This window comes from Dunckerocampus dactyliophorus, chromosome 6 (genome assembly GCF_027744805.1).
Source record: "Dunckerocampus dactyliophorus isolate RoL2022-P2 chromosome 6, RoL_Ddac_1.1, whole genome shotgun sequence".
NCBI lineage: Eukaryota > Metazoa > Chordata > Actinopteri > Syngnathiformes > Syngnathidae > Dunckerocampus > Dunckerocampus dactyliophorus.
The window spans coordinates 23,966,644-23,978,070 of record NC_072824.1 but is presented as its reverse complement, the minus strand read 5'-3'; the positions used below and the strand labels follow the sequence as shown (position 1 = coordinate 23,978,070).

Here is an 11,427-nt window from a genome sequence, read left to right as displayed (position 1 = left end):
AAAATTCACAACGGGTGTATGATCCATGAATGGACCAATAAAAGTCCTGGTTCAATTAGACTTTCTATTTAAACAGTCCTCTTCATCATTCTGTTCACATTTGACATCATGAGACCAAGACAACACCTACCAAAATGATCAATAGTATTGTGCAATTGCAAACAGGATGTTCTCAGAGGGAAGTGGCCACTGAGCTTAGGGTGTTGCAGAGTGTCATCAGCAGGTTGCAACAGAGATACAGAGAGAATAGGGCCCTGTCCACACGGTCAAGTTCTTGGGATGTTTTGTTGAAAAAAAGTCACGTCCACACTGCGCCGGATTATCAAATTGTTGCATCCAGACGGGAACAGATTTTTGAGAACGGATAATTGAGTGAAAACGATGTAATACACAGGGCACACCTACGTGTGGCGCTGTGAACAGGAACGCGGACGGAATCACATGACACGCCAAACCACAGAAGAAGAAAGAACGCATGCGCATAAGTACGTCGTCTTCCGATTTCCGAAGCTCGTCTAGACTTATGACAAAGTGGAATTACATGTGCGTCATTTTGGGAGTTTAAGACAAGAAAATGCCGGGGGAATGTCGACTACGGTGAGTCATGACACTCAAAATTTTCAGATATTATGTTGGCTTGTCAAAGCTCAGTTCTGGTCACGTGACGGCGACAGGTAAGTGACATCATCGTTTTAAAAATGAGCAGATTGAAAGTTTGTAGGGAAACAACGAGCCGGTGTTTTCAGATTTTCCCACTCTTTTAAAAAAAATACCGTTTCAGGGCACCCAGAATGCTGTTTCCGTGTGGATGAGATGCTGAAACGATAAAATACTTTACCGTTTTGACCTGAAAACGTGTCCATGTGGATAGCCCCTTAGAAGAGCCTTTCTGTGAAAATGTGTTGATTGAGTCATTGATCACACACCTGTTGTCAAAGATCAAAGGTTGTTTTTATTGTCATGGTACACGAAGAACAAATATTCAGTTTTGCTGTTCATCTCCATGTAAGAGAACATCGTAAAAGTGTAAAAAGTAATGAAACGCTGAACAGTTGGATATTCAAAAGTTTAGAGGTCATATTAAGCTCACATGTAAAGATTATAGTGCCAAATAAATTTCACCCATAAACCAAATATCCCTACCTTTTTGAGAATAGTGTATTGCTTATTCAAGCCCTAATGTTTTATATTAGCTTTGAAATAAAAACTAGCATATGCTGCTTTAAAAATAGAGTTGGAGTTGTGTTCTTGTGATATTAAGATGCTAAATATGGACTAGGACATTACTGTACTAGAATATTTCTGACTGTATTTGAAGGCATCATGGTGTGACGTAGGTAGGGGCGTGGTTTAGGTCGGTCTCCAGTCGCCACATTGGAGATTGTACTGGCTTGTTATGGAAAGCTCTGGAAGTTTCCATGCTGTTTATATTGAAAATATCTCCAGTGCGTTGCGAAGTTGAAACGACTGAGCGAGGACTCGCGTCTCTTCCGTACAGTTTGAACATCTGAATGGACTGACTGCCGGGCGGTCAGAATGGGGAAAGACTACTACGACATTTTGGGCATTAAGAAAGATGCCTCTGAGGACGAAATAAAGAAAGCTTATCGTAAGCAGGCTCTGCGATACCACCCTGACAAGAACAAGTCGCCAGGAGCGGAAGAGAAATTTAAGGAAATAGCTGAAGCATACGATGTGCTTAGCGATCCAAAGAAGAAGGACATTTACGACCGCTTTGGGGAAGAAGGTAAGACTTTTTTTTAAATCTGACACTAACGTCAGATACCGACGGGCTATTTTTTAAATAGCATGTGAAGTATGTTCTATTGCTGGCAGACTTTGGCAGGCACAAAACTCTGCTCACTCGACCGTCAAAGTTTGTTCCTGCGCTTGGAAAAGCGAGGCTCCCAAATCCTGCTTTTTTAGTATGCCTCTGAATATTCGCATTCATCCAGGTTATTGGATTCCCAGCTAGGCATTGAATCGATCGCAACTGGACGGTTCAGGTTCCTCTCCAGCTTCCTTACTAGTTCATCAAGACGTCGACTAAGTAGTAGGGGGTGGGCGGATCGAAGCAAATATGGATGTAGCATTATCATGAGTAGTATTAGTGTTACTATTATAATGAATTATTACACTTCTATTGGATTTGAATGAGCGCCAGTATTGGTCTTAAAAGTCATTTTGCTGAGTTATTTTTGATTTGGCTTAGTTTTGCTAAAAAATTGTGTGCAATAAAGAGGAATAATGGAGTACTCGTATTGTTTTGATGATATTGTTTCATAATTATATAATATTGTATTCATAAATTGTTAAATCGTTCACAAATAAGTCTCTTGATAAAAATGTTTTTTTGTTTTAGGTGGTTTGTAATCATGATAAGCAAGATCACAGAATTATACAACTTTAAAAAAAGTATCGGTATCAGTAGTTTTGTATATTCACTATCGATACTGAAATACGCATTTCCGCCCAACCCTAATAAGTACATCATGCTACACACTTAGTGTAACCTTTGGGATGGATTGTAATTTATGGCAGGACTTGTGAAATGTGTCGACTGTGGTCCATGTTATGGTACCATGGGGACGCAATACACTGCAGCATGGACTAATAGTGAAAGAATGCAAGACAATTGCTCATTTAAGAAGAGCAATATAATTCCTATTGCCACTGTGCCACGCTAATTCATATCCCCAGAATTTATTATTATTTTTTATTTGTTGTCATCCTTAATTGAATGCTTTAGACTGACAGTATGGGTTCATGATCACTTTATACAAGACATGAATACAAAATGTGTTCATTAATATTAGTTCACCATTTTACTAATAGAACCGTTCTATTTTGGTCTTGTGCCTTTGATGTTGCGTGTTTGTATCAGTATGTTTACAGCAGGGGTGTCCAAAGTGCGGCGCGGGGGCCATTTGCGGCCCGCACCTGTGATTTTATCGTCCCGCAGCACATTCTAAAAATGTAATTTAACAAGGAAACGTAAAAAAAACAAAAAAAACAGAAGCAGCAAAAATGGGAAAATCAATCAAAAGTCAAAATATTAAGAGAAGAGTTACAATCTAGCAAGGAAAAAAGGCATAATTTATGAGGAAAAATGTGATTTTAGCATGAAGTTGAAATATTAAACAAAAAAAAAATTTAAAGTAAAAAACAATAAATAAAGATGTCATTTTTAGAAACTTGGGGGGAAATTTATAACATGGGAATAAATTGATTTTAAAAAATATTAGGAGAAGAAAATATATAAGAAGAAAGTTGAAATATTTGGAAAATTAAATGGAAATGGAAAACAGCAGAAATTTTAGTCAAAATATTAAGAGAAAAAATAGTTTTCTAATGAGAAAAAGTTGCAATTTTATGAGAATAAACTGGTAATATGAGGAAAAATATAATTTCAGTAAAAATGTTGAAATAAAGAAAAACTATATTATTTTTTCCAAAAGATAAAAAATATTATGGGAATAAAGTTGTAATTACGAGAAGAAAATTTAGAAGAGGAAAGCTGAAATTAAATAGTTGGAAAATTTAAAAAACCCAGCAAAAATGGAAAAAAAACAGCTTTAATTTTTCGCGAATAAAGTCAAAATATTAAGAAAAAGTAATAATCGAATGAAGAACAAAAGTCACAATTTTACAATAATAAACTTGTATTACTATGGAAAAAAAAACATCATTTTTAGTAGCATTTCACCTATATTACAAAGGTGAAATGCAGTTTTTCTTCAGCTACATATAGCTTCTTAGCATATCTCTATGTGTTGGTTTGCAAAATATCAAAGTGGCCCTTGCAGCCTTTTATTTTCAGGATGTGGCCCTCACTGGAAAAAGTTTGGACACCCCTGGTTTAATAATGTCAATTATTGCTGACTATTAGGACACAGACGAAAAACAAATCCGATCAGATATTCATCCTTGGTTTAGAGTATGTGAATTAAAAATCTACAGTTTCATTCGCCACATCGCGGTTCAAATTTTGCGGATTCACGGTTTTCAATCACGGTATCACGGGTTTTTCAAAAATATATTAATTCATAAATCGTAGTATATACTGGTTGAATATGACATATTATTAGTAAAAAATGCATATTTAAGCAAATGTTTTGTCTAAACTAAGCCTTTTCAAGCAAAAAAAATGGTTAATGAACTAAAATACAAATGTAAGGCATTCAGAAAATTCATTCAATGGCACTGTGAATTCTACACAGGTCACTAGGTGTCAGTAATGTTATTAGAATGTTCGTGAGGCCCACAAGCATCAGACTTGATCGCCAGAACAACAGGCTTTTGTTGTAGGTTTGAAAGGCACAATAACATAATACTCTTAATAGGGCTGGGCGATATTTACTTTAAGCACGATATCAAAACCAGCCATATAGTTGATATATATCTATGTAGACTGGATTTGCACTGTATCTCCCTCATCCTTGCATGGAGGAGGAGGGAGTAGGGGCGTAGTAGAAGCCAGGCGGATCCAGTTGAAGCGACAGCGTCTGCGGTGGAAGAATTAGTCAGCAAGGAATAAGCGGTAGCTCAGTAATGTGGAGGTACTTCGAATTCAGAGCATAATAAAATCTTTTTCACCACCTTAAAACTTGGCACAAACGCCAATGCGAGGAATGTGTGAAGCTGCGTGCTGTCCGCCATGCTCCTGTTGTGTTGCTCATGAAATAAAAAGCAAAGTGGTGTGCTATTAAAAAGAGGTGTCCTATCACATTGCTAAGATATGGTCCCCCTTGCAACAGTGGAAAAAACAGCTTTAAAAACCTCATGAAAACAATGGACTTGCGATGTCCAGCAAGGTTTGCAGTCACAATCATTTAGCACGACAAGCTCTACCACAAATGTACAAGGAAGTTAGACAGACAGTTGCTCTGCCTGATACAGTTGACAGGTTGCTGTTCCTGGCACAAAATAAGGACATGCTTGTGTCTTCTAAAAAATACTACTGTTCAATTTAAAGTATTTTTGAGTTGCTGACATTTTAAAATTTCCTCTTAACCTTCATTTTTTTCCTTTTATTTTCTTGGGATATGAGCATAGCTAAAGGTTTGTTATAAAAAAAATAAAAAATTATATTTTACTTTTTCTATATTTATTTCAAAAAGAGACTGGCCTACTTTATTTTACAGGCTATTTTTAGATACGATTTTTTTATGTGCATCTTGCGTGATGCTTTAAAATTTCAAAAAACATTCTCATGTTAGGTATTTATTTTAATATAACAACTTCACACATATTTGTATTGTATTGTATTGTATTTTTACTTTAGATACGCAAGTAAAAAAGTACAGTGTAAAGAATACATATTGACTACAACATGGTGGGAAGAGCAGAGGACAGGGAAGCATGATTGAAGTCACCGGAGATGAGGAGGAGGGATTGGGGGTGCTGGTTCTGAATTTGAGAGACGATGGTGTGGATCTGCTCTATAGCTGCAGCAGCGACCGCTGAGGGAGGGATGTACACAGTCATAGCAATAACATGTGAAAACTCCCTCGGAAGGTAGTATGGCCGCATGCTAACCGCTAACAGTTCCACGTCTCTGGTGCACAGTTGCTCCTTCACACAGATGTGTCCCGGGTGGCACCATCTATCATTCACAAACACAGCGATTCCCCCTCCCTTCTTCTTACCGCTCTCCGTTGCATTCCTGTTCGCTCGTACCAACTGGAATCCGTCCAGTGCGACATGTGAATCCGGAGAAAGTTCACTCAGCCACGTCTCCGTGAAGCACACGAGGATGCATTCCCGGTACTCCCTCTGCAGTCGGGTGAGCGCCGTTAGCTCTTCCATCTTGTTGGGGAGAGATCTTACGTTCCCCATGATGACAGACGGTAGACATGGCTTGTACCGTCTTTTCCGCTTCTTGCACTTCACTCCCGACCTGCATCCTCTTCTGCTCCTCCGCAGCTCCTTGGGGATCTCCGGCCTCTCCGCGCAGAGATGGGGTGTGTGGCACAGGGCTAACAGCTGATCCCGGGTGTAAACAATGGAGCCTTGGTTGAATGGGGAGCCGTGTCTGAAGAGGTTTCCCACAGTTGAACTGAAAAGTTCAAAGAGCATCAAGGCGCAGACTAGAAAAGTAACAATATCAACCTCCATAGCTGCACTTTGGCTTTGATTTTGTCTAAACTCACTTATAATAATAATAATAATAATAATAATAACACGTGCCACTGTTGCGGCCATAATCCACTCCAAGATAAAACTCAACTCTGAACCCTTCACACGTCGGGAATACATTTATTGCAACACCCATGACTCAGATTTATTTATGTCTTAAATGGCTTATTCTCTCTGATTATGTCTACTATATTGGTTAATGCGAGTGTAAAGGTGAGTATAGGAGTGTTATTGTGTCTAGAGACATGTCTAGAGGTCTCTAATAATGTTAAAAACTGACATCAATACAGAAAGGAAAGTGAAACATCTTGCCCATCATCAGAATTTGATCTGTAACCATTATTTGTTTTTTTTCTTTTATGTAGGTCTAAAAGGTGGTGGTCCCTCAGGCGGCAGTGGTGGTCCAGGCAACTTTAGCTACACCTTCCAAGGTGACCCACATGTGATCTTTTCAGAGTTTTTCGGTGGACGAAATCCTTTTGAGCAGTTCTTTGGTGGGCGCAATGGCGGCATGGATGAGCAAATGGACACGGATGACCCTTTTGCCCGCTTTGGAATGGGCGGCAGCGGGTTCCCCCGCTCCTTCAGCTCTGGTATGGGAGGGTTTGGCGGTCACAGTAGCGTTGTGAAGAAGCAACAAGACCCCCCTGTGGTCCATGAGCTGCAGGTGACCTTGGAGGAAGTGCTTTCTGGTTGCACAAAGAGAATGAAGATCTCTCGCAAAAGGTTGAACCCTGATGGGCGAACACTGAGAATAGAAGACAAAATCCTGGAGGTGCAGATCAAGAAGGGATGGAAGGAAGGGACTAAAATCACGTTTCCTAAAGAGGGGGATGAAACCCCAACAAACATTCCAGCTGATGTGGTCTTTCTGTTGAAGGACAAACCACATGCTGTGTTCAAGCGTGACAACTCTGACATCATTTACATAGCCAAGATCTCACTCAGAGATGTAAGTTCAAATGTATTTTCAGTGTGTTTCGATACCTTTTGATGATGTAATGTACGTAACTCACTTCAGCGTTTCTTCTTTCCCACCAGGCGTTGTGTGGCTCCACAGTCAACACGCCCACACTGGAAGGCAGAGTCATCCCAGTGACCACGACAGATGTGGTTCAGCCCGGGATGAAGAGGCGCATCAGCGGCGAGGGGTTGCCTTATCCCAAGCGCCCTGACCGCCGAGGTGACCTAATCGTGGAATATGAGGTCAAGTTCCCTGAGCGGCTCAGTCAGAGTGCCCGGCACACCATCGCCCAGGTTCTCCCTCGGTCATAAAGAAGCCAAACTGGACTCTAACCCCTCCCTAAGCTGCCAATTGTATTTTATACCACATGGAGACAATACATAAGGGACAATATTACCCAGTCACCCGTCTTGTAAATGCCACATTGAAAGCAGTTACTGTAATATATCGCAGACTAGATTGTAAATATAACCAATACTGTTTGGTGTTTAGTTTTATTAATGGAATTATATTTTAATGACATATGTATGTACAAGTATAAGGGGACTGGAAGTAAGGGGTTGTATTAACAGCAATAAATGGTTGAGAAGACTTGATCATTTATGATGTATTTATTGATCTTGTGACATAAAAGTGTGCCCTTTCTCCAGCCGTAAGCAATGAAATCATTGCTGTGCAGTTACAGATACAGTACACATACATAAGCTTAAACATAGTAGCGTAGGACCTTTGTTAGTGTCATTGATCTGTTCCAGAAGGTCCGACTAACCGAAACAGAGGCTAAACAAATCAATATTTCCCATAAGAAATAATGTAAATCCAATGAAATCATTCCAGAAAGCCAAAAATGTTAAGACAACCCACATTTTTATGGTTTTATAATTATAGTTTTACATGCAATTCAAAATGCACATGAACATTTAAGGTTACTTTTATTTTCGGCGAAGATGTGATACTTGATGTGACTGTTCCCAAAGACGGGATGTGGCAGCGAGATCAACACAGACGCCACCTTCCTGTTTTACCATGAGTCATACCATGAGTGACAAGCTAATCGGATGCTAACAAGAATGTTTTGTCATTAAATAATACATTAAGAACATGGCTGGTCTCATGCAGTGTCCTGTATTAAGATATATCATAATAATGTGACCTTTGACCCTCAGCTACCCTAACTATCTTGTGTTCCATACCCTTTGAAATTGCCAAGACAGCAAGGATTGGTTGTATATTGTGTAATTTTTATAAGATACAGACACATCTCATTCACCAAAAGTCGGCAAAAAATTCTAAATATGATAATACATGTAAAATGTACAGCATGAATTTACCACTAATAGAAACCCACATTTTTGACGTGTTTATGTATTTTTTATGTATTATGTATTTATGTATTATGCTTCACTCGTGTTTTTTCAAGTGCTGAGATTTTGCAAATTTTGGACACCCCTGCGCTAGACCATCATTTATTCCCATGAATTCCAGCTTTGCATACTTGGCTATGGGACAATAAGACCCAATAATACAAACTTAGATTTACTGAATTGAGCCAATTCAGAACACAACACATATTTAGGAAGGTTTAGGACCACACTTCTTACACAAAACCAAACAGATCCCCAACTGAACAAACACATTGCAGAGTGGTGCCGCATGCCTGCATTCATAAGGAATCCTAGCTACACAATTGTAAAAAGCCACACCTATAATTCTTAGAATTCACAGGGAACACGCACAAACATTACAATTCTTGAGGGTTAGGGTTAAAGGATTAAACCTATTCATGAAGTGTGTTATGCCTGGGAGTGGAGAAGAGGGTTAAGAATAGTCTTTAGCTTTCTCGGCTTTTCATGTTCCTCTTTCACTGGTGGTACTCTCCTGTGTAAATGGCTGAAGGACCAAGAACGAAAGATTTGCTCCAGACAATGGGTGACAAGGACGTACTTACTTTTATAAGACGAGGATTTATTGTCCTATGTTTTAAATTTGAATGGACAAATGAAACGCTACAGATTAGATCATGCAGGGGTCTAGTTTGTCAATGATAAATGGTTCCACATGTAATTACATCTCCTACACAGCACCAACATGTCATTGATAAAAGTAATCAATATGTACATATTTGGCAAGTGGGAAATACAGCTAGCTGTTCACAGCTTCTATTTGCAGAATTTTAACAAAATGTAATAGTTTTTGTTATTATTGATTCACTTATTCATGTTCCACTGCTTAATATGTTCAGTGTCACGGGTGAGCTGGTGCCTACCCCATCTGACTTTGTTCAAGAGGCGGGTTACACCCTGGACTAGTCACCTGTCATTCACAGGACACATGTAGACAAATAGTCACACTCGCATTCACACCTATGGACAGTTAAGAGTCTCCAATTAAGCTTACAGGAATGTTTTCGGGATGTGTGAGAAAACCCACGCAAACACGGGGAGAACATGAAAAATCCACACAGAAAGGACGGTGCCAGATTCAAACCCAGAACCTCTTTGCTGTAGGACAGTCATGCTAACCATACTTCCACTGTGCAGCCCATCAGATCTAAATTAGGAACAGTTTGGACAGGATGAACGACGCCACAATTGAAAATTTAAGACATAGGTTTAATGCCTTTCTAATAAAAGATCTGTGCATATGTAAGGAAACAATGCAAGTCTGTTTTCCATTTTGCCAGTGTTCTAAATTTGAACTGGGCAGAGAGAGTGTGACTCAAAATTAGCCAAAAAAAACCTCTTGCTTGTCGACACGCGGTAAAACAGTCCTGAAAGTGGCTTCATTTAGATATTCGGAGAGAAAGTGAATGTAAAAACATTTTCCAAGAAGCAGCAAATACCCATGACACAGTCAGCAGACTGCTGTTGGATGCCTCCGAGCCTGTGCATGGAGATACATCTTGCCGCAAACACTCAAGTTGCTGCTGCAGAAAAGCTATTAGCAGACTGAACAACAGTTATGGGAGCGAGGACACAATGAAGAGAACCATTGTACTGTATATTCTTAGACGCCACTAAATGGATATGTAGGGCATGAGTAGATAAAACACAATCCATTCTTTGTCGCTTTCCTTGAAGACACGCATTCCCATGGTACTGCATCGACTAACGTATGTGAAGCACTGGAGCTCTCGGGCTATATACTTGTTTTACCATTAGTGTGATGATAGGATGGCGATTCTTCATGTTGTCATGATTTGCTGCTTCTCAGGTAAGTTTTGATTTGAGTGTTATTTAAGTTTCATATTGCTTTTTCATCTTGAAGTACACATATTGTGAGCTGCGGGTGTGCTGAAATAGCCACGCATTTTTCATGAATTGCCATTTCCTCAGATTTACTTGCACCAATTATGCAGAGGTTACCTATACGTTTATGTAAAAACAATCTGATGAGGCTTAGCATTTACTACAACAATCACATCTGTAGATCTGTAATTAAAGAATCAAAACCACTCTGACTGACATGTGAGGGAAAGGTTACAATTGTCATGTAACGTATCTGTAGCTGGTCAAGGCAGAAAGCCGCCTACCAGAAGTACTAGTTTTATTTAAACAGTTTTATTTAGTACTTCTTGTATAATTCATAATAGGATCTCCAAATGTTTACACAAGGTTTACACAAGGTTGTTTTGTGGTAAATTTGTCATAAATGGTCACTGTTATTGTTTTGTTTTAGATGTACTTAACATATTTACATTAAAGAACATCACGTGTTTCCACTTGCATGATTCACCATATCCAAAAAAGGGTAGGAAGAAGAAAAGCTTATTTAACTGTAGCCATGTCTGTTACTGATAATTCATTCTCAGCATGTGTAATGTAATAAACAAGTACAATAAGTAAATACTTAGAAAATAATACATAACTAACTAAATATATTGAAGAATAAATAATAAATACAGGAGGAAAAATGACTTTGAGTAATGTGTTACATATGCAGGACATGAATAATAATATAATATTATTATAAAATGGGTGGCCATGAATTGACTGGTTAAAAACACCAAGAGACTATTTTTTTAACTGGCTACCCGTTGGATACCCTTGGTTTATGATGAATAAATGATTTTTTTTGGTGGCTTTTCAAAATCTCAAATTATTTTATCCAATCATTACAAACACAAGAGCTATCTCTCTTATAGTCTCTTATATTATAATTTTTTTTACTGACACAAGACACAATTCATTTTACCATGACTTCCACACTTGCATACTGTATTATTTTATGTCTGTACAATAAAACCACAGTTAAAGTATACAGTATTTTGTTGTCTTAAAGTGTCAGCGCTTCCTCTTGGATCTCCTCCCTCTGCAAATCATCAG

General features: G+C 38.7%; 1 protein-coding gene across 1 annotated transcript; it reads left to right on the top strand.

Moving 5' to 3' along the window:
• Nucleotides 1-1,349: 1,349 nt before the first annotated feature.
• Nucleotides 1,350-8,186, top strand: dnajb1b (DnaJ heat shock protein family (Hsp40) member B1b). The gene is made up of 3 exons (XM_054780331.1): nucleotides 1,350-1,747; nucleotides 6,504-7,090; nucleotides 7,180-8,186. The coding sequence occupies exons 1-3, from the start codon at nucleotides 1,537-1,539 to the stop codon at nucleotides 7,411-7,413; spliced, it is 1,032 nt and encodes a 343-aa protein (XP_054636306.1). The 5' UTR covers nucleotides 1,350-1,536; the 3' UTR covers nucleotides 7,414-8,186.
• Nucleotides 8,187-11,427: the final 3,241 nt, after the last annotated feature.

Coding starts and splice junctions, on each gene's coding strand:
- dnajb1b (XM_054780331.1), top strand. CDS start 1,537: ATGGGGAAAGACTACTACGACATTTTGGGCATTAAGAAAGATGCCTCT. Junction 1,748..6,503: donor CGACCGCTTTGGGGAAGAAG/GTAAGACTTTTT, acceptor TCTTTTATGTAG/GTCTAAAAGGTGGTGGTCCC. Junction 7,091..7,179: donor CCAAGATCTCACTCAGAGAT/GTAAGTTCAAAT, acceptor CTTTCCCACCAG/GCGTTGTGTGGCTCCACAGT.